The following is a 24258-nucleotide window of genomic DNA, read 5'->3' on the forward strand; positions in this document are numbered from 1 at the left end:
TTGTGTGTGTGTGTGTGTGTGTGTGTGTGTGCCAAAGAAGGGCACACCTTCAGTGGTATGGCAGTATTTTGGCTACAGGCAAACCGATGTCAACCAAATTGAAGTGTTGTGTAAAAAGTGGCTCAGAGTTGTGGCAACAACAAGAGACAACAAGACAAATGTATTAAATCACTTGAAGAATAACCATCCCCTACTTTACGATGATTGCATGGTGGAAAAAAACATCTGACAGTAAGGAAAGCCCCTCAGCCACAACCAGCCGCCGAAACAGGCATTGATTACAGACATAGAAATCACAGAGGCTATCCCCTATCACATAGCTTAAAGCAATGTTCCTATTTACACAGTCAGCAAAGATGGCTTCAAGAAGATGATGAACAAGCCGGACAGGAGATACAAGATTTCCATCTCGCACATATTTCTCCAAAGTCGCAATACCCAACACTGTATAACAAAATGAAGGGAGAAGTTGAAACGTTGAATGTGGCGTTGAATGACTGGACCAAACTCCAATGTTTTGGACAGAGGCTGCACCTTGCAATCGGTGACCTATGTGTTACATGTTTTTGTTAAGGCACTTTTGGTCTTATCATTTCAATTATAATAACGATTGAGTCTACTTATACATAATTACACAATCATAAGCTTCCTACTCCATCTGTAGCCTATGGGTACCTGAATAAATAATTCACGTACGTCAATTAAGAACTCATAATGGTACAATAGAAATAAGGAACTCATTATGTTATTAATTAATTAATGAAATGCTTTGCTTAGAGCACATTATTTAGATAATAAATATGTGTTTTAAAACAGTTGAAGTCAGACGTTTACATACACCTTAGCCAAATTCATTTAAACTCAGTTTTCACAATTCCTGACACTTAATCCTAGTAAAAATTCCCTGTTTTAGGTCAATTAGGATTACCAGTTTATTTTTAGAATGTGAAATGTCAGAATAATAGTAGAGAGTGATTTATTTCAGCTTTTATTTCTTTCATCACATTCCCAGTGGGTCAGAAGTTTACATACACTCAATTCGTATTTGGTAGCATTGCCTTTAAATAGTTTAACTTGGGTCAAATGTTTTGGGTAGCCTTCCACACGCTTCCCACAATAAGTTGGGTGAATTTGTCCCATTCCTCCTGACAGAGCTGGTGTAACTGAGTCAGGTTTGTAGGCCTCCTTGCTCCCACACGCTTTTTCAGTTCTGCCCACACATTTTCTATGGGATTGAGGTCAGGGCTTTGTGATGGCCACTCCAATAACTTGACTTTGTTGTCCTTACACGGAACCCAAACCGGCTGCGCACGTGCGCTATCGTGCGCCATCGTGCGCTATCGTGCGCCATCGTGCGCCATCGTGCATACATGTACTTTGTCCCCATACACCAAACGTCGTGCCCCCCCCACACCAAACGTCGTGCCCCCCCCACACCAAACGCGATCACGACATGCAGGTTAAAATATCAAAACAAACTATGAACCAATTACATTAATTTGGGGACAGGTCGAAAAGCATTAAACATGTATGGCAATTTAGCTAGTTAGCTTGTACTTGCTAGCTAATTTGTCCTATTTAGCTAGCTTGCTGTTATTAGCTAATTTGTCCTGTGATATAAACATTGAGTTGTTATTTTACCTGAAATGCACAAGGTCCTTTACTCCGACAATTAATCCACACATAAAACGGCCAACCGAATAATTTCTAGTCATCTCTCCTCCTTCCAAGCTTTTTCATCTTTGAACTTATATTTATTTTATTTATTTATTTTACCTTTATTTAACCAGGTAGGCAAGTTGAGAACAAGTTCTCATTTACAATTGCGACCTGGCCAAGATAAAGCAAAGCAGTTCGACAGATAAAACGACACAGAGTTACACATGGAGTAAAAACAAACATACAGTCAATAATGCAGTATAAACAAGTCTATATACAATGTGAGCAAATGAGGTGAGAAGGGAGGTAAAGGCAAAAAAGGCCAAGATGGCAAAGTAAATACAATATAGCAAGTAAAATACTGGAATGGTAGTTTTGCAATGGAAGAATGTGCAAAGTAGAAATAAAAAAATAATGGGGTGCAAAGGAGCAAAATAAATAAATAAATTAAAATTAAATACAGTTGGGAAAGAGGTAGTTGTTTGGGCTAAATTATAGGTGGGCTATGTACAGGTGCAGTAATCTGTGAGCTGCTCTGACAGTTGGTGCTTAAAGCTAGTGAGGGAGATAAGTGTTTCCAGTTTCAGAGATTTTTGTAGTTCGTTCCAGTCATTGGCAGCAGAGAACTGGAAGGAGAGGCGGCCAAAGAAAGAATTGGTTTTGGGGGTGACTAGAGAGATATACCTGCTGGAGCGTGTGCTACAGGTGGGAGATGCTATGGTGACCAGCGAGCTGAGATAAGGGGGGACTTTACCTAGCAGGGTCTTGTGATATGATGATTGGCATCTACACTTTCATAGTATTACCACAACAACCGGCAAAACAGTTTGTCTCTCAATCACCCACGTGGGTATAACCAATGAGGAGATGGCACATGGGTACCTGCTTCTATAAACCAATGAGTAGATGGGAGAGGCAGGACTTGCAGCGTGATCTGTGTCAGAAATAGGAATGACCTCTGTTTTAGCCCTTGGCAACGCAGACTCTTGTAGGCGCGCACGAGCGAGCGAGCGAGCATTGTGGGTGCAATAATTGAATAACATATATTCCTACATTTATTTTGCAAAGCTCGCGCACACGAAGCGAGCTGTGTTGTCAGGGTATTAGGACATTTTGACACAACTTTGGAAGTATGCTTGGGGGTCATTGTCCATTTGGAAGACACATTTACGACCAAGCTTTAATTTCCTGACTGATGTCTTGAGATGTTGCTTCAATATATCCACATAATTTTCCTTCTTCATGATGCCATCTGTTTTGTGAAGTGCACCAGTCCCTCCTGCAGCAAAGCACCCCCACAACATGATGCTGCCACCCCGGTGCTTCACGGTTGGGATGGTGTTCTTCGGCTTGCAAGCCTCCCCCTTTTCCCTCCAAACATAATGATGGTCATTATGGCCAAATAGTTCTATTTTTGTTTCATCAGACCAGAGGAAAATTCTCCAAAAAGTACAATCTTTGACCCCATGTGCAGTTGTAAACCGTAGTCTGGCTTTTTTATGGCGGTTTTGGAGCAGTGGCTTCTTCCTTGACGAGCGGTCTATAGAGGACTCGTTTTACTGTGGATATAGATACTTTTGTACCTGTTTCCTCCAGCATCTGCACAAGTTGTCCTTTGCTGTTGTTCTGGGATTGATTTGCGCTTTCGCACCAAAGTACATTCAACTCTAGGAGACAGGACGCGTCTTCTTCCTGAGCGGTATGACGGCTGCATTTTCCCATGCGTACTATTGTTTGTACAGATGAATGTGGTACCTTCAGGCGTTTGGAAATTGCTCCCAAGGATGAACCAGACTTGTGGAGGTCTACAGTTTTTCTTCTGAGGTCTTTGCTGATTTATTTTGATTTTCCCATGATGTCAAGCAAAGAGGCATTGAGTTTGAAGGTAGGCCTTGAAATACATCCACAGGTACACCTCCAATTGACTCAAATGATGTCAATTAGCCTATCAGAAGCTTCTAAAGCCATGACATCATTTTCTGGAATTTTCCAAGCTGTTTAAAGGCACAGTCAACTTAGTGTATGTAAACTTCTGACCCACTGGAATTGTGATACAGTGAATTATAAGTGAAATAATCTGTCTGTAAACAATTGTTGGAAAAATTACTTGTGTCATGCACAAAGTAGATGTCCTAACTGTATTGCCAAAACTATAGTTTGTTAACAAGAAATTTGTGGAGTGGTTGAAAAACGAGTTTTAATGACTCCAACCTAAGTGTATGTACACTTCCGACATCAACTGTATATAGGTGTAATAATTCTATCTATTATCATATGTAGCCTATAACAATGCTGGAGAATATTTGTTTCATACACAGTATGTATGTTTAAAAATGGCAATATCTGGCCCCCCAAAAAATCGCACAGCCTTGTGTGTAGCGCTCACTTAATAATTTTTGTTCTGCTCTTGTATCTCGTCTCTAGTTTTTGTGTCCCGGCGGGTGGCTGTACTCACCAGAATCAGAGAGGGCTCTGTTGGAACCTCCAGGCAGGCTGTCAATCGAGGCTGAAGGCAGGCTGCTGCTCCCCAGGCCACAGAGACTGTAGGACAGGCTCTCTACGGAGCCCTGCTGGCTACTCCGGTCCAGCTCCACACTGCTCTGACTCATCTTACCAGACACCCTGCAGAGAGAGGAACATAGAGACTGACTGACTGTGTGTGTATGTGTGGGGGGGATTGTTTAGTGCCTTATCTCCATAACCAGGAAGTTAAATGAATAATAACAAAACAGCTTCCCACCATTAAAAACAAATGAACACTCACTGTTATCATGTCTGATGCTTGCACTGCTTAAAGACAACTAACAAAATGTCTCTATTGCACCTCTCAACAATTACAGACAGTGTTCTCTATTCTTCCAACCAGTTAAAAAGAACACAGAATCTTAGTACTCCTGTCTAATTTCAGGAAACTGGTGTGTTTGTGTGTTGTTTGTGTGTGTTGTTTGTGTGTGTTGTGTTGCGTGCTGCTTCCCTGTCAGTTTGCTTCAGGGAATGAGACGGTTATTTACGATATACTTATGTTTCTCTTTCATCTTATCTAGATATCGCAACCTGTCTAGATGTGAATAAGACAGTATGGCCACTCCATTAGGTAACTTGCCTCAACTCTTCACAAGAACACAGAAAACATCAGTTAGATTATTCTCACTTTCCTGGCTGACTGAGTGTTTGTTGTTGCTGTGTCTCTTTAGATAAATAATTTTCTAGCACACAATACTTAGAACCAAAACAATGCCAATTCATGAAAGAGAGACAATATAGACTGTGGGTTGCCGAATTGACCGTTCAACAATGCTGTTTTAGAAAATGTTTGCCCCTTTCCACCTCCTAGCCCCATTTAATAATGTACCTGTTCTCCAAATCAACTGACAAAAGCTCTACTCTAAAACGATAGATAGAAAATCCATTTTTGGTTTTCCCTGCCATGATTGCGCCTATCTGATTATATCTGAATGAAAAGGAGCTCCATCCTCCTGGGGTAGTTTTTCTGATCATGGGACGCAAATTAGACTGAGTGAAAAAGCCGGCCACTGCTATTCAGTTGCTTCATTATAGCTGGTTAATGGGATAACAGAGCTTAGGACCGGCTCTTTCATCTCAGATTGACTGGCTCTATTGCTCTATCCACTGGGCCTTTTAACTGCAATCACCTCGTAAATCACCACAACAAAATGTGTGTGTGTGTGTGTGAACCCTACTCATTCTTGAGCAGAGCAGGATCCAGTATTATTTTTCACACCAAAGGTTTATAGTGGCTTGCGAAAGTATTCACCCCCCCTTGGTATTTTTGTTGCCTTACAACCTGGAATTAAAATTTAAGTATAATTTGATTTACACAACATGCCTACCACTTTGAAGATGCAAAATATTTTTTTTTATTGTGAAACAAACAAGAAATAAGACTAAAAAACTGAAAACATGAGCGTACATAACTATTCACCGCCCCAAAGTCAATGCTTTGTACAGCCACCATTTGCAGCATTTACAGCCGCAAGTCTCTTGGCACATCTTGGCACATCTAGCCACTGGGATTTTTGTCCATTCTTCAAGGCAAAACTGCTCCAGCTCCTTCAAGTTGGATAGGTTCTGCTGGTGTACAGCAATCTTTAAGACATACCACAGATTCTCAATTGGATTGAAGTCTGGGCTTTGACTAGGCCATTCCAAGACATTTAGATGTTTCCCCTTAAACCACTCGAGTGTTGCTTTTGCAGTTGCTTTTGTCCTGCTGGAAGGTGAACCTCCATCCCAGTCTCAAATCTCTGGAAGACTGAAACAGGTTTCCCCTCAGGAATTTCCCTGTATTTTGCTCCATCCATCATTCCTTCAATTCTGACCAGTTACCCAGTCCCTGCTGATGAAAAACATCCCCACAGCATGATGCTGCCACCACCATGCTTCACTGTGGGGATGGTGTTCTCTAGGTGATGAAAGGTGTTGAGTTTGCGCCAAACATAGGGTTTTTCTTGATGGCCAAAAAGCTAAATTTAATCTCATCCCACCAGAGAACTTTCTTCCATAGGTTTGGGGAGTCTCCCACATACCTTTTGGTGAACACAAAACGTGTTTGCTCATTTATTTCTTTAAGCAATTGCTGTTTTCAGACCACTCTTCCGTAAAGCCCAGCTCCATTTTTTAATAATGGATTTAATGGTGCTCCGTGGGATGTTCAAAGTTTCTGATATTTTTTTTAGAACCCAACCCTGATCTGTACTTCACCACAACATTGTCCCTGACCTGTTTGGGGAGCTCCTTGGTCTTCATGGTGCCGCTTGCTTGGTAGTGCCCCTTGCTTAGTGGTGTTGCATACTCTGAGGCCTTTCAGAACAGGTGTATGTATACTGAGATCATGTGACACTTAGATTGCACACAGGTGGACTTTATTTAACTAATTATGTGACTTCTGAAGGTAATTGGTTGCACCAGATCTTATTTAGGGGCTTCATAGCAAAGGGGGGAATACATATGCACGCACCACTTTTCCGTTTAATTTTAAAAAAATAATTTAAACAAGTTATTTTTTAAATTTCACTTCACCAATTTGGACATTTTTTTTAATGTCCATTACATGAAATCAAAATCAAAATCAATTTAAATTACAGGTTGTAATGCAACGAAATAGGAAAAACACCAAGGAGGATGAATACTTTTGCAAGGCACTGTATGATGATGGAAGACGGTGGAAATGTTGAGGTGGAGGTAAAAAGTAAAGGACAGAGTGTGTGTGTATGTGTGAGAGAGTCTGGTGGGGGTGGGGGTTAGTGAGAGTTTGAGGTACTCTCTCTAAGTTTCAAACTCTGAGATCATTTGTATCCTAAATATCAGATTTCCCTCATCAGATTTTCCCCCAGCTTCCATAGGAATGTAATAGTGTTAATTAGTGTCCTGAGTAAATGTAAAGACAACCTCCTCAGTGACAGTCAAGGATACATTACAGGGAAGGACCTTGAGCCTTTAAGAGAAGACATGCATGGACAGCCTCCCATCATTACGGTCTCATGAAAATGTCTTATAACTGGACATTTGTTCTGAATCGTAGGGACACTTAGGATGGGATCCAAACCAACGCAGATAAATGTCCTGTGCACTGCGATAAACTTTCAAAGGCAATTTCCCAGACATTTCCAGTTATCACGTTCCCGGTAAACACTGCTATTGTAGGCTCTAGCATGAAATCACCTCACCTTCATTGCAGTGTACAGGTAATCCATCTGTGTTTGTCTGGATCTCAGTACTTATACCTTCAACTAATATGTAGAAAGTAAACAACAGGGCTAAGAAGCCTTGTGGATCTGTTGACACTCTTGATATCATTACATGCATGTGGTATTTTTAAAGAAGCATCAGGGTTGAGGGGAGGGATGAGTTATATGGGGTTGAGGAGCGGGTGAGTTATGAGCGGTCAAGTTATAAGGGGACTACAGATGGCAGTGTTGAAAGATGAGCCTCACTTGCCTGTGGGTGATGTTGTGGTAGATTATGTTCTTCAGTACTGAGTCTAACTCTCTCTTCTCTTTCTCTGTTTCTCTGAGTCACCCAGCCCTCCTTTGAGTTACAAAAGAGAATAGCTACCTAGTAGCGAGGTAACTTTAAAGTAGGCCGCAGCCTCCATCACTTCCCCTGCCTGATGGTCAGTGAACTGTGACTACGTTGTCAGATGATGGTTGGATAAAAAGGTTACCAAAACAATAACAATCTCTGAAACCTTGTTTATCATGGCATGGCTTCCATTAGCTCTTCAGGCATGTGTCTTTCTGATAAATCACCAGTGTCTAAGGGGTTGAGTAATAGTGTACATTGACGCCTACCTGGTGGCCAACCTGCCTATACTGTGCTCCTCCCCTCGCTCTCCGTCCCTCGCTAGCTCGCAATGAAAGATGTGTGTTTGTGTTCTTGGAAGTACGGCAACTAATCAGTCTCCTCCGTGATCTTGACACTCAGAAATGGGAGTTGACACCGGGTATTATTTTGGAGTCGACTCTCCACCACTACATCATCGTTGTTAATAGTTGGAAACATGGCAGAGAAAGGCAAGCGAGAGCAGCAAAGTCCTGTATGGTAATACTCTTGAGAAGTTAAATGAGAAGGAAATGCAAACTTTGCAAGGTGGAATTGAGGTACAGTAATGGTAGTACAGGTGCAATGCAAGGATCAGACCCTTTCTTTACATTTTTGCCTAAAATGACATACCCAAATCTAACTGCCTGTAGCTCAGGACCTGAAGCAAGGATATGCATATTCTTGATACTATTTGAAAGGAAACACTTTGAAATTTGCAGAAATGTGAAACTAATGTAGGAGAATATAACACATTAGATCTGGTAAAAGATAATACAAAGAAAAATTATGTTTTTATTTGTATTTGTTTTCATCACCTTTGAAATGCAAGAGAAAGGCCAATATATGATTTAGGAATCTAGGCGCAATTTCATTTTTGGCCATTAGATGGCAGCACTGTATGTACAAAGCTTTAGACTGAGCCAATGAACCATTGCATTACTGTTCAATATGTTGTATCAAGACTGCCCAAATGTTTAACCATGTGAAAGGTACGCACCGTGAAACCCAAACGTTTTGCCATTTAAACGTTGACATTTTTTTCATTTATCATATCCCTAACTTGAAACTCTAAAACTAGATAGAAAGTATGTATAAATAATAATAGACCTATATATTTCAAATAAGTGCCCTCTTCCTGGCCCGCAAATTGATTTTGAGGAACAAATCGGTGAAACAAAATCTCTGCGGCCCTTTGTTGAATTTTGAAATCCAGATGTGGCCCTCGTCACAAAAAGTTTGCCCACCCCTGATCTAAACTATTATGTACTACATCTGTACTATACAGTAACATATCTAAAAATGATTTCTGTTCCAGCCCGGTCATTATGAATATTTCCATTTGAAAAATGGTGGAATAGGGAATCGAGGAGGACAGTTCTGGTTGAAATAGATTACTGCGAACACGATTTCTCTTCACAGAGCCAGAGGGTGACCTTGGCAAGTAGCCTGTTTAGCGATCGATACAGAGTGTTAGAGGATGATATGAGGACCATTGATGGGAGTCATGTGCTGCTATGAATAGCAATAGAGAAGCCCACTCTTATGATAATTCATCATAACATTATTATAGAGTACATTATATGTACATATAGGGTCCCTGAATGCATTCATGCGGGTCTTACTCAGAAAATACCATCCAGATCTATAACTGGCTCATTGCTGTTGGACAATATAGAGAAAACTGAGTGAATGTTATGATATGAAGTCAAGTGACAGCATCATCATTTTGTATGCTACCCTATCACCATGGCTGGCTGTGAAAATAGCATTCCTGTAGCCTTCTTCCAGCAACAGCACTGCAGCATCCGCAAGCTAGCCTGTTAATTAAACATGGTGTTAGCGAGGTTATAAATACAACATTAACACAGCCTGATGAGGACTACCTGCTGTGAAGAGGCCACACACATATATCACACACCACACACACACACACAAGAGTGGCTGTAGCTGCTGTGATTGTAACTGGGAATGGGGATCCAAATAAACGAATAAGACACACAGGCAACACAACAGTTTGTATCAGTTCCAAGACGAAATGATCCCATCTATAATAAAGGACAGCAGCCAGTGACACACTGTGACACATACTTATAGCACTACAGACATAGAATGACTAGATTCTGTTTCAATGGCTGAACCGTTCATTTCCTTTTTAAGCATTTAGCAGACACTTCCTATCTAGAGCGACTCACTTGAAGTAAGTGTGGAAGAGTTCACACAACTCCAGGACCATTCAGTGATTCACCAGTAACGTTGGTGTGTTGTAATGCTGTTGCAATGCTAATTTTCTGGCCTTGCAAATGCAGGTTAGTTATTATTTTGAGAAGAATAGTGACCATTGTTTCAGCAACAAGGTCATATGAAATGCAGGCCAGTCATAAACCACTGCCTTGCTGCCAGGGATATTAATGTACAGCCACAGGGCCCTCCCTCCCTCCCTCTTTGGGAAGTATATTAATGTACAGCCACAGGGCCCTCCCTCCCTCCCTCCCTCCCTCCCTCCCTCCCTCCCTCCCTCCCTCCCTCCCTCCCTCCCTCCCTTCTTCCCTATCTCCTCTCTCTATGGGCAGCAGTCACTGTACCCATAACACGTGCAGAGCAGAACTACAAGCAGCAGCAGCAGCAGCAATGGGACGTGTGGTGTGGTGCAGCAACGCTTCGTTCCACAGTGCTCCGTCTGCCACCGCTGAGAGCTACGCCTTAGAGAGCTTTATGTTTTATGAGTCCTCAAGGTCTCTGTCAGTCATGCTCCCAGGATGGATATAACCCATTCAACGTTCAGATATATCCTACATCCGTCTGTCGCCGACCGTCTTTTATGGAAGATGCGTTTCACCCCATCACCTCCTATCCAGATGACTGGGGCTGCATGCCAAATGGCACCGCATTCCCTTCATAGTGCACTCATTTTGACGAGAGCCCTAGTCTCTGGTCATAAGTAGTGCATTATAAAGGGAATAGGGTGCCATTTAGGACGCAACCTATAACCTCCATCCACATCCCAACCCTGGAGAAATACACCTGGAAGGCATGACATGGGGAGGTTTATGTAATCAGATAGATACGGGCATCTCCTATCTGGGCAGCAGGCAATGGATTCACACACAGGGCTGGTTTCAGCTCTGACAAGCAGTGCCAACCTATGGGGGACACCTGACAAGAGATCGCCTCTGACCTCTAACGATCTCGATCCTACTGCAATGTTATTGTTTCAGTCCATTTCAGTCCAAGTTTCAGTCCAAGTTGTATGGTTTTGGTCTGACGAAAAATAACCTTAATTTGCAGTACTTCCAAAAACACAATACAGAATCTGAATTTTACCAAGATTAGAACCATCTTATTCAACATAGGGCAACAAAGAAAGTTCACTAAATCATACCTACAAGACCATATTGTTTTTGTTCAACAGAGTTTGGCTAAAGGTATGTTTTCAGAAAAGTCTCATACAGTACCTCAGACTGAAGTATCAGCAAAGGTCCAGGCAGGATGGCCATCAGACACATTATGATTCCAGGTCCTTACTCTCGTTCAAAAAAAACCCACAAACTATGAAGTATTGCAACACTCCCTCAACAAGAGTCATGTGTGTATTTAAAGTCTCTCCACAGAAAAAGCAATGGCACCTTTTAAACGCCAAATAAAAACACCCGTCTCACAACCTCCACAAACACACTTCTTCACTGCAGCGTTTCCCCTGTACTCTTTCAAACCCAGCAACTATGCTATCTAGTCTATTCTCTGCCATCCGAAAGGATGGGGTGAGACGGGGGGGGGGGGTTGTCGGATCTTGGCTGGGGGTGGCACCTCATGCCATGGACAGTTTGGGAGTTGCCCCGGGCAACAATCTGCTCTTCCACTACTTTAGGCAACCCCTCCAGGTGTCCTGCCCCGACCTAACTGACACACCCACATCCCATAATACACACACAGGACTGATGGGGGTAAGATGGTAGGCCACACACAACGGTTTGGACCAACTGTCACCAGGGTCGTTCCACCTCAAAAAGCACAATGAAGAGCATTTCAACACCCACCATCATGGCATTGTTTAAAAATATAAAAAAAATGGCCCTGTAAGCAGTCTATTGACAAGGTGTGACAGTAACCCATGCTTTGTTTTTGTTGGTACCATTGACTTGCATTGGATTTGTGCCACAAATGCTAAAACGTTAGCATTTGAAACAGTGGCCTTGTAAACTAAACCAAAGCATGGATTGCTGTCATACCTTGTCCACAGACACTTACAAGGTAAGGAAACTAATATAACTTTGTAATTTGGGTGAAATATCCCTTTATCGTTGAGGGGGTGTTTTTTTTGTTTGTTTGTAAATCACCTAATAGCAGGAACAGCACCATCGAGTGGTCAGAACCTGGTAATATCAGGATGTAGGATGGGACATAAACCTAACAACTTCAATGACCAATTTCTCTGAACAGAGGGAAAAAAACATCACCAAATCCACTGAGAATACATGACCTAGGATGAAGATAAATGCTCAGAGCGGCGGCTCCACACTACCAGACACAGAGAACTGATACTCTATACTCGTTGTTGGGATTAGTGTGGCGGGTCCGTGGGTGACTTTACACCATTTCTTTGGATTCCTCATGTCTTACTCATTGTTAGTTTGGTCCAAATTGGATGTAAGATACAATATTTACTGAATATTATGTGAACCGTAGAAATTAAAATGGCCAATTTGGGTGTAATCAATTAGCTTAATTTTCTCAAAGATCAAATTGCAACAAAAATCACGTTTCAGGAATGCTAATCTTTTATGTTTCCATCTACAGAAACGATTGCAGAGCAATCTGAGATGGTGGGTATCAAGGCTTGCGGAAATCACATGGAATGACCCACTAAGGATGAAAGGACTGCATCAAAAGTATCACCTCACACAAGGACCTCCCAGTGAGGACGTTTGTTTGGTTCCTCACAGTGATCAAAGAACTGATGATGATGATTCCCGTCGTCAGAAGGACAGACTTCTCAACCATCTGGTTCTTTAATGATTCATCACACAAAAATGCTGCCTCATCAGGGTTTGGTTGGTTTGCCTGTTTTCCTCCTTCTCAGCCTTGTGGAAGCACCACTGCATCACTGGATGTGTCTCAAATGGCACCCTATTCCCTATGGTCAAAAGTGTAGGGAATAAAGGGCCATTTGGGACACACAAACTGTCTGTCTTCCACTTTCCTGTGTTTACACTCTTCTCAAAGGCTTTCCAAGACACGTTGTCTCTGTGGGATTAAAGTCTGATGTTTCCGGAGTTATATTGGGTGAACTGTGAGCTGTGAAGTTTAATCTGTTGTCATCTGGCTGTTTCTTAGCAGAAGACAGAGAGGGGAGATCTTGTGAAGCTGACAGAGGGAAAGTAACCCTATGTGAGGGTTAATGTGACTCTGAGGCATGTTGTTTCAACACGGGAAGAACTGGCCTGGCAGTTCATGCCTAGTCCTACTGTGCGCTATAACAGTTAAGCTCCCGGAAAACAAATACGAAACGGAATACCCAAAAGCATAACGGTTGCTAGGGCAAGGCATGTTCCCGCATGTGTCTCTAGAAAGTGTATTTGTATCAGTAGCAGCATGCTAGCAATGTCATAATATAATGGGACAGATGCATCAGCTTACTAGTATTACAACAAAAATAAGGGTCTGGGAAATGAAATCAGCAACAGGGGTTCTAGAGTTCCCTACAGCCAGCCAAAACAAAAGGGGTTCTAGAGTTCCCTACAGCCAGCCAAAACAAAAGGGGTTCTAGAGTTCCCTACAGCCAGCCAAAACAAAAGGGGTTCTAGAGTTCCCTACAGCCAGCCAAAACAACAGGGGTTCTAGAGTTCCCTACAGCCAGCCAAAACAACAGGGGTTCTAGAGTTCCCTACAGCCAGCCAAAACAAAAGGGGTTCTAGAGTTCCCTACAGCCAGCCAAAACAAAAGGGGTTCTAGAGTTCCCTACAGCCAGCCAAAACAAACGGGGTTCTAGAGTTCCCTACAGCCAGCCAAAACAAAAGGGGTTCTAGAGTTCCCTACAGCCAGCCAAAACAAAAGGGGTTCTAGAGTTCCCTACAGCCAGCCAAAACAAAAGGGGTTCTAGAGTTCCCTACAGCCAAAACAAAAGCCGCTGCTTTGACTCATTTGTTTCATATTGAAAAGTTTCAAATGTCAAACTTTAAGTTGCCAAATCATTAAGAGGTAGAAAAGTGTCTGGGATCATCCTGATACCTCAATGATCTTGCTGCCCAATAACGTAGCCTAATGCTGTATGGGTTTGACACCCTTTTAACACACGTTAATATGAATCCACAATGAACACCGCTACAGCTTCCCTGCAGTTTAAAACCTAGAAATTAGATGTCGAAATAGTCACCTACACAGAAAACCAGGAGAGAATCAGCACATTCTTGTTGACCAAACACCGAAAGCTGCTCTGTTCTGAACTCTGCAAGGACTTGAGGAATTTGCAGTTGTATTCTAAACCTACAGCATGCCCGACAAAAGCAAGGTTTATTTTAAAATGACCACTTGACGTCAACATGGCGGCAAACTATGTCTCCTTCTGCTTTGGGTATATGAGTCAGAAACCTCAGCGTGTATTAATAATCTGAGGTCTAAATAGTACATGGGGAAATGTCACTAGAGTTTAACAGCTAGGTTATTTTATATCGCCATGTGACTATATTTGTTTCATAGGCAGGTCACAACTAGCTATTACCAATGATAGAAACATTGATTTGTTTCATGAACATTTAAATTAGAGCTTAGTTAAGTGCATATTCGCATCTTAGACAGATGCACAATAACATATCACCATCTTAGTTAGTTGACAATGTTTTCTTTGTGTGTGCCTCTGTCAGTGTCATTGAGACAAGTGCACAAGGACCCCCCCCCCCCCCCCCCCCCCCCAGTCCCATCTATTGTGTGGTGGCCAAAACAAATGTAGAATATGACAGGGAACATTTTTACTGCCCATTTTGTTCTTGACTTTCAGAACAAAAAGTTGCAGTTACAGGACTCGACTTGCACGCAGTTTTAGTTTGCAGTTGCAGGTTGCAAGTGACATCATCTCAAACAACTTTGCTGTTACATGAAGCGACTCCAACGCGGTTCAAATAGCATGCAACAGACAAATGAAATTGATGCTGCTTCTGTCATATTGTTTGAGAATTCTAAACTCCCCCCATGCCATCTGCTGCATTAGGCCTTGTACATTGTGACAATGGGGCAGCAATGAAAATGAATGGGCCTTTAGCTTTTGTGATAGCATCAACATCCTGGAACGCTGGCAAAACAGACCAAGCAGACCAGGCTGGGGTTTGAGAAGTCAATGAGAAGTGAAAGATTCGTCCTTAGTTGTACATTTTCTTGTAATCTAAGCACAACCTAGATTTGAGCCAATGTCTTTAAGTAATTGAACATGTTGTTACTCCAACCTCGTGAAAGTGACAAGCTGACCCGTTTTAATTTTTGTGAAAAACTCCTTTATATTGAAGGAGTGCCTTTTTGATTTTGACGGACCTGCGCGTATGCAGTTCGGCGCGAGACGACTGTGAGACCCGGTTTATGTATTTCTACGCATGAGCTTAACTAACTAACGTTGTCATGTCATCGCCTACAAGTGTGTTCAGGGATTTCTATTGGAGAAGCAGTTTCTGCCTATCTTCATAATGTACTGTCTGTGATGTTGACATGACAACTGGGCCGGCGTTCCAAACCTTCGAATGTGACAAAAGCATAAGTTCTCATTGGCTGTTTTTTACGACTAGTTGCATGAAGTTGAAAAGCTTCAACTGGATGTAACAACCTTGCAGATGAGATGCTAATTAGATGCAAGGGGTGTTTCACTGAGCACTCAAGAAGCAACTCAGTTGCAAGCAACTGAAATTGTGTTCCGAGTTGTGTTGTGCAACCCCAGCCTTAGACTACTACAAATGGAACAAGGAATGCATTGAGACTGGGTTCCCCGGAACAGTCTGAATGATCCTACGGGTTCTAGAATGAGAATGGAGGCTGATACCGGCTGAATAATCTCACAATGAAAGGCGAGATCACAGTAGGCACGGTCGCCTCGCTCGCCTTGCATGACTGCACAAGACAAGGGAGCGACATTTAACGCAGAGAGAGAACCAACCACATGGCTGCTACAACAGACCTCTCTAGTCAGCTGATTAGGTACACCAAAGGGGTACCAATTCATCTGTTGTGTTGACATTCCCAAAATAGTCTGACAAGTGAATAGTTAATTATCAAACAGCAAAAACCTTTTAGAGTACAAGGGACATTTAAAATGTCTACACTACATAAAGCCAGTGTTAATGCCCTTGCGTTGCTTAATTTATGTACTGCCTAGTGATGAATGAGTTCCATTACTGTAAAGACTCGAACTCGATTCTATGGTCTGTCTGGCATGCTGTACTATACTATGCCTGAACCAGAGCAGTGCACTGGGTAAGTGAGGAGCCTTTAAAAGCTATAAAGAAAATGACAGAGTGGAAGTCAAACAAACACCTAACTGAACTGGTACCTTAAGAATCACGTTTGCCTAAAATGTTGTCTCATCAACATGAAGCAAGCCATCTAATTCCAACTCGAATGACTGAAACACGGAACTCAATGACAACACTGTATATTCAACTAGTAAGCTGCAAAGACCAGCCATGGCCTTTGCTCTTTCAGACTCGCCATCGTGCATTCTACACTCTCAGGAACACCATCCGTGGCTCAGTGCTCAGTGTGAGGGAAATAATCCAGGTCCGTACAGTACGGAAGAGTGACTCAACGACAAAGATGCGTAAAGATACTTCACCACAGTACAATGACTGCTCTTCATTCTACCCTCTCAGGAATGCCATCCACAGGCCATACAGTGTGTAAAAACAAACGGCCCAGGCCCAGTTTCTTACCTGTGGTGTTTCTTAGGCGGAGGGGGTGGAGGAGTGGGGCCCTGGCTTGAACTCTTCCCCTCTGCTGAGAGCTGCACCGGGCTGGAGACGGACGACGGAGTCAACGGCTGCGTTTTGGCCAACATGCCCCTGCTATGTTTGCCCTCCTCCACGCTGCCGCCGCTGCAGCCTGCCTGCTTCCGTTTCTGACTGGCACCATTGTTGGCCACGGTGCCTGGCAGGGTCTGGGTGCTGCCCTGCAACCCCCCAGCGGGTCTCCAATCCCTGGCCTCCCTCCAGACAGCCGCCCCATTGATGAGCCCCATCACCCTGTTCCGAGAGGAACTCTCCTTGGCATGGCCCTCCTCCCCCTCCTCCTCCTCCTCGATCCGGCCCTCCCAGGTCCAGGCGGTGGTGTGGAGCTTGTGCCTCCGGACCTCCGATGAGGCTGAGTTGTGGGGCTCCATCTGGGGCCTCACCTGCACCTGGACGTCGCTCTCCCTGGGGGATAGAGACAGAGCCTGGATTCCCTGGATGCTGAGCTCAGGGAGAGGGACTGGGGAGAGACTAGAGGTCCCGAGGAGTGGTTTGGGGGAACGGTTGTTCCTCTTGGGGGGGATAGGGGGGCTGTTCTGGGGCTTGGGCTGGAGGGAGGCAGGGGAGGCTGGGGATGGTGTGGAGGATGTCTCTGTGACAGAGGAGCTAGAGGGCCACTTGAAGGCTGGACTCCCAGGGTTGCTGAGGGCCGTGGGGCTGAAATGTGACCACTGGGTGCTGACAGCTGAGTCCGGGCTGCTCAGGTAGAAGGTCCGGTTGTTCTCCTCAGTATGGGCGGCCATGACAGTTATCTTTGCCCTATGGTTCTGACCCTCTCCTGTGAGCTCCAGCTCTGAGCATTGCTTTTGGGCCTGGGGGGGGGTGGGCTTCCCGTTCCCCCCAGCGCTCTGAGGCCTCCTCTTCCTCTTGGTGCTCTCAGCATAGATGGGCTCTGAAGACATTGTCTGTCCCTCTGAGGGAGGGCTGGCTGAGGAGGCTGAGAGGTTCTGAGGAGTGGGACTATCTGGCCCCAGCAGTCTGAAGCCATCGGGTCCCGTGAGGGAGTCTGTGCTGCTGCGATAGGAGCAGGAGTCTGACAGAGACAGGCTGGAGACAGGCTCAGAGAGAAAGGAGTTGGTTCTTCCACCTCCACAGGGTTGAAAGTTGGGCACTAGTAGGCCCGGAGAGGCCCCTGGACCCATGGTGGTTAAGGCTGGGATGAAATAAGTGCTGGACGAGTCTGTGGTACCAGACGTGAGCCCGTTACTTGGGGCGGCTGTGGCGGGGATCAGACCGTTACCAATGCCGTTACAGGCTGTTGTGGTTGCCGTGGCGATGATGTTAATAGCAATACCCAAAGGTGCTTGTACATCCTGGACGACCTGGACTTTGGCAGACGCCCTAGTGTCGACACCATTCCCATTGTAAGTGCTCTTGGTGGTTTTGGTAGTCTTGGTGATTTGTTGCCTGTAGGAGAATTCCCCGTTGCTATTCCCATTCTCCTTCAGATTGTGGGCACTATGAGGCCCCCGGCCGTGGCCATCCTCCTGGGTCACAAAGATACTGCTGATGATCATACTAGAGTCCTTCTGCAGGGCAGACGGGGACAGAGGGGACAGGGGGCTTAGAGGTCCAGGGGAGAAGCGGCTGCACGGGTAGTCCATCTTCCCAGGGGTTGTAGTACTGTGCAGTACTGCTTCCCTCAGGGCCTTGTTACAGCCGTTACTGTCTATGTAGATAGGGGACAGGTCCAACATCTTAAGACCCAGTCTGTCCCCTGGACTCTTCTGATTTTCCTGGTGACACATGGAGGGGAAACACATGGTTATAGAAAACATACAGTCATTTATTGAATCACTTTAATTAAGTGACTCTAAAACCTATGGGTTTCTATTGGGTATTTATTATATATTGACATGGTCATTACATAGGAAGGTAAAATGCAAAGGCGTGCATTGTCACAAATCTGTATTTGAGTTGGCGAGATCTCACCTGCTCTATGTTCATGTTGACATCTGCCAGCATGTCGCTGGTGTCAGGGTGCATCATGGTAGGGCGGACAGCGATGGTGGGTTTCGAATAGAGCAAGGGCACAGTTACCCCCTGGCCATCCTCCTCCTCTCCACCCAGACTGGCCCTCAGGGCACCACAGGACACGATGCTGCCCCCGCTGGCACAGTGGGCGCTACGCGGGTGGAAGCAGTTCTTACACGATCCGGGTTTCCACACGTGTTCTGCAAACTCGCCGCAGGCTGACATGTTTGTCCAAAAACAAACGTTTAGCGGTCGTCACTGATGGGTTGTGGAGGCAATGGAAAGATCCGACATGGTTGACTGGTACACAGAAGCCTGGTGTCACAAGATTGTACAGGAGATCTGCAGAGAGGAAAGCAGAAATCAGAAATGGATAGTGAACAGATTTGGATTTTGCTGTGGCGATTCTCAGTACTGTTTCTTGTCTGATCTTCAAGAGTTAATCAATAACCATTTCAACCCAAAGGAATGCTATTGGGAGCATACATACAGTGCTTGAGCAGAGGTTCAGGGAGCTGAGCATAACAGTGGAGGTTATGAAGATAAGGCGTTGTTGAAAGCATTTCCTACAGCATACTTATTTCAACACCAACTGAATTAAGAAATACAACTTCATTCATATCAACGCAATGAATTACACTTTTTAGGAACAGGCATTTGATAGTGGATTGTGGTGTTGCTCAATGATCACTGAGTCAGGATGAAAATACTTCACACCCACTGGTGAAAACCAAAAGGTGCAATCCTCTCCTCTCCTCTAACTAACAGAGTTGGCATTATGTCTGGTTCGGGAATCACCAAACTGTCTGTCTGCAGGATGAACTGGGATAGAAAGACGACAGTAAACACCTCATGATCATGTTGTTTAAGAGTTACTAGGATATATTCCATCCCGTCTATGACACTGTGGGAAGCTACAAGTGTTCCCATCGATTCTAACCCATTACTTAGCTAGTCCAGTCCATTTTCTCTCTGACCCAGGGCAAAAAGTATGTGGTACCAGAAAAGGCTTAAGCAATGACAGTGATCAACCTATGTCCCATTGGTTCCACACTAATGCACCATTGATTCCAATCAATTCTAAACCATTCATTTAGGTTAAATCCATCAAGTGTTTGACTGTGTGAGGTGCCAGTAAAAGTTGAAACTATGACGGGCTTCAAGCTCTTAGTGGTAAACTCAACAAGCCCCAACACTATCACTCCACTCCAGTGTTGTCTGTAACTTAAGACGCTCTCAGCTTTGTCCTCGTTCCCAGGGCTCCTAAATTAGAGGATCCTACTTTCTGTTCAGCCCACACGACCCCCAGGAACATAAAGGCGTTTAGAATGCAGTCTCACGTTCTAGAACGTCTGAAACATCACAGAGGTCGGAATGCCTTGAATGTAGAGAGGCGCAAGTCGCACCAGGGTGAATCTCACACCACCACCCCAGCACCACTAACACCTCTTCCCGTGTAAGTCCTGTTGAAGACTGAAGGACGATGAGAAAATCCACATGACTAGGAGGTTCATTTGTCTTGTTCCTCCTGGGTGCCCTGCCGTCTCTTCACACAGAGCTAAATACCTAGAGACGAACCTTGGTAATGGTTCACAGGAGTACACACACATATCCCCACCCCCTGAATTAATTAGGAAAGCAATACGTAGCGTAATAATATATGAGGTTACTCATCCAATATCAAACAACACCAGAAACTGGACGATTTATGGTATTGCTATTATAGCTTGTGTTTCCCACGTAAATAATACCTAGGAACCAACTAATAGGCTAGACACAGGCTGTAGGAGGGGAGCTTGTGTTTCCCACGTAAATAATACCTAGGAACCAACTAATAGGCTAGACACAGGCTGTAGGAGGGGAGCTTGTGTTTCCCACGTAAATAATACCTAGGAACCAACTAATAGGCTAGACACAGGCTGTAGGAGGGGAGCTTGTGTTTCCCACGTAAATAATACCTAGGAACCAACTAATAGGCTAGACACAGGCTGTAGGAGGGGAGCTTGTGTTTCCCACGTAAATAATACCTAGGAACCAACTAATAGGCTAGACACAGGCTGTAGGAGGGGAGCTTGTGTTTCCCACGTAAATAATACCTAGGAACCAACTAATAGGCTAGACACAGGCTGTAGGAGGGGAGCTTGTGTTTCCCACGTAAATAATACCTAGGAACCAACTAATAGGCTAGACACAGGCTGTAGGAGGGGAGTTTGTGTTTCCCACGTAAATAATACCTAGGAACCAACTAATAGGCTAGACACAGGCTGTAGGAGGGGAGCTTGTGTTTCCCACGTAAATAATACCTAGGAACCAACTAATAGGCTAGACACAGGCTGTAGGAGGGGAGCTTGTGTTTCCCACGTAAATAATACCTAGGAACCAACTAATAGGCTAGACACAGGCTGTAGGAGGGGAGCTTGTGTTTCCCACGTAAATAATACCTAGGAACCAACTAATAGGCTAGACACAGGCTGTAGGAGGGGAGCTTGTGTTTCCCACGTAAATAATACCTAGGAACCAACTAATAGGCTAGACACAGGCTGTAGGAGGGGAGCTTGTGTTTCCCACGTAAATAATACCTAGGAACCAACTAATAGGCTAGACACAGGCTGTAGGAGGGGAGCTTGTGTTTCCCACGTAAATAATACCTAGGAACCAACTAATAGGCTAGACACAGGCTGTAGGAGGGGAGCTTGTGTTTCCCACGTAAATAATACCTAGGAACCAACTAATAGGCTAGACACAGGCTGTAGGAGGGGAGCTTGTGTTTCCCACGTAAATAATACCTAGGAACCAACTAATAGGCTAGACACAGGCTGTAGGAGGGGAGCTTGTGTTTCCCACGTAAATAATACCTAGGAACCAACTAATAGGCTAGACACAGGCTGTAGGAGGGGAGCTTGTGTTTCCCACGTAAATAATACCTAGGAACCAACTAATAGGCTAGACACAGGCTGTAGGAGGGGAGCTTGTGTTTCCCACGTAAATAATACCTAGGAACCAACTAATAGGCTAGACACAGGCTGTAGGAGGGGAGCTTGTGTTTCCCACGTAAATAATACCTAGGAACCAACTAATAGGCTAGACACAGGCTGTAGGAGGGGAGCTTGTGTTTCCCACGTAAATAATACCTAGGAACCAACTAATAGGCTAGACACAGGCTGTAGGAGGGGAGCTTGTGTTTCCCACGTAAATAATACCTAGGAACCAACTAATAGGCTAGACACAGGCTGTAGGAGGGGAGCTTGTGTTTCCCACGTAAATAATACCTAGGAACCAACTAATAGGCTAGACACAGGCTGTAGGAGGGGAGTTTGTGTTTCCCACGTAAATAATACCTAGGAACCAACTAATAGGCTAGACACAGGCTGTAGGAGGGGAGCTTGTGTTTCCCACGTAAATAATACCTAGGAACCAACTAATAGGCTAGACACAGGCTGTAGGAGGGGAGCTTGTGTTTCCCACGTAAATAATACCTAGGAACCAACTAATAGGCTAGACACAGGCTGTAGGAGGGGAGTTTGTGTTTCCCACGTAAATAATACCTAGGAACCAACTAATAGGCTAGACACAGGCTGTAGGAGGGGAGCTTGTGTTTCCCACGTAAATAATACCTAGGAACCAACTAATAGGCTAGACACAGGCTGTAGGAGGGGAGCTTGTGTTTCCCACGTAAATAATACCTAGGAACCAACTAATAGGCTAGACACAGGCTGTAGGAGGGGAGTTTGTGTTTCCCACGTAAATAATACCTAGGAACCAACTAATAGGCTAGACACAGGCTGTAGGAGGGGAGCTTGTGTTTCCCACGTAAATAATACCTAGGAACCAACTAATAGGCTAGACACAGGCTGTAGGAGGGGAGCTTGTGTTTCCCACGTAAATAATACCTAGGAACCAACTAATAGGCTAGACACAGGCTGTAGGAGGGGAGCTTGTGTTTCCCACGTAAATAATACCTAGGAACCAACTAATAGGCTAGACACAGGCTGTAGGAGGGGAGTTTGTGTTTCCCACGTAAATAATACCTAGGAACCAACTAATAGGCTAGACACAGGCTGTAGGAGGGGAGCTTGTGTTTCCCACGTAAATAATACCTAGGAACCAACTAATAGGCTAGACACAGGCTGTAGGAGGGGAGCTTGTGTTTCCCACGTAAATAATACCTAGGAACCAACTAATAGGCTAGACACAGGCTGTAGGAGGGGAGTTTGTGTTTCCCACGTAAATAATACCTAGGAACCAACTAATAGGCTAGACACAGGCTGTAGGAGGGGAGCTTGTGTTTCCCACGTAAATAATACCTAGGAACCAACTAATAGGCTAGACACAGGCTGTAGGAGGGGAGTTTGTGTTTCCCACGTAAATAATACCTAGGAACCAACTAATAGGCTAGACACAGGCTGTAGGAGGGGAGCTTGTGTTTCCCACGTAAATAATACCTAGGAACCAACTAATAGGCTAGACACAGGCTGTAGGAGGGGAGCTTGTGTTTCCCACGTAAATAATACCTAGGAACCAACTAATAGGCTAGACACAGGCTGTAGGAGGGGAGTTTGTGTTTCCCACGTAAATAATACCTAGGAACCAACTAATAGGCTAGACACAGGCTGTAGGAGGGGAGCTTGTGTTTCCCACGTAAATAATACCTAGGAACCAACTAATAGGCTAGACACAGGCTGTAGGAGGGGAGTTTGTGTTTCCCACGTAAATAATACCTAGGAACCAACTAATAGGCTAGACACAGGCTGTAGGAGGGGAGCTTGTGTTTCCCACGTAAATAATACCTAGGAACCAACTAATAGGCTAGACACAGGCTGTAGGAGGGGAGCTTGTGTTTCCCACGTAAATAATACCTAGGAACCAACTAATAGGCTAGACACAGGCTGTAGGAGGGGAGCTTGTGTTTCCCACGTAAATAATACCTAGGAACCAACTAATAGGCTAGACACAGGCTGTAGGAGGGGAGCTTGTGTTTCCCACGTAAATAATACCTAGGAACCAACTAATAGGCTAGACACAGGCTGTAGGAGGGGAGCTTGTGTTTCCCACGTAAATAATACCTAGGAACCAACTAATAGGCTAGACACAGGCTGTAGGAGGGGAGCTTGTGTTTCCCACGTAAATAATACCTAGGAACCAACTAATAGGCTAGACACAGGCTGTAGGAGGGGAGCTTGTGTTTCCCACGTAAATAATACCTAGGAACCAACTAATAGGCTAGACACAGGCTGTAGGAGGGGAGCTTGTGTTTCCCACGTAAATAATACCTAGGAACCAACTAATAGGCTAGACACAGGCTGTAGGAGGGGAGCTTGTGTTTCCCACGTAAATAATACCTAGGAACCAACTAATAGGCTAGACACAGGCTGTAGGAGGGGAGCTTGTGTTTCCCACGTAAATAATACCTAGGAACCAACTAATAGGCTAGACACAGGCTGTAGGAGGGGAGCTTGTGTTTCCCACGTAAATAATACCTAGGAACCAACTAATAGGCTAGACACAGGCTGTAGGAGGGGAGCTTGTGTTTCCCACGTAAATAATACCTAGGAACCAACTAATAGGCTAGACACAGGCTGTAGGA

The 24258-nt window shown here is 44.4% G+C and overlaps 1 protein-coding gene across 1 annotated transcript in view; it reads right to left on the minus strand.

Annotated features, from left to right (window-relative positions):
* LOC109877849 (inactive tyrosine-protein kinase PRAG1-like) overlaps positions 1–24258 on the minus strand; it is a 44284-nt gene that overhangs the window by 16162 nt on the left and 3864 nt on the right. Inside the window, exons 2-4 of the mRNA XM_020470077.2 lie at positions 18633–19016; positions 16626–18436; positions 4115–4281 (exon numbers count right to left, since the gene is read on the minus strand). Coding sequence (XP_020325666.1) covers positions 4115–4281; positions 16626–18436; positions 18633–18899 — 2245 coding nt within the window. The 5' untranslated portion in view covers positions 18900–19016. The remainder of the gene's footprint in view (positions 1–4114; positions 4282–16625; positions 18437–18632; positions 19017–24258) is intronic.

The sequence above is a fragment of the Oncorhynchus kisutch genome, linkage group LG23 (genome assembly GCF_002021735.2).
Source record: "Oncorhynchus kisutch isolate 150728-3 linkage group LG23, Okis_V2, whole genome shotgun sequence".
Taxonomy (NCBI): domain Eukaryota; kingdom Metazoa; phylum Chordata; class Actinopteri; order Salmoniformes; family Salmonidae; genus Oncorhynchus; species Oncorhynchus kisutch.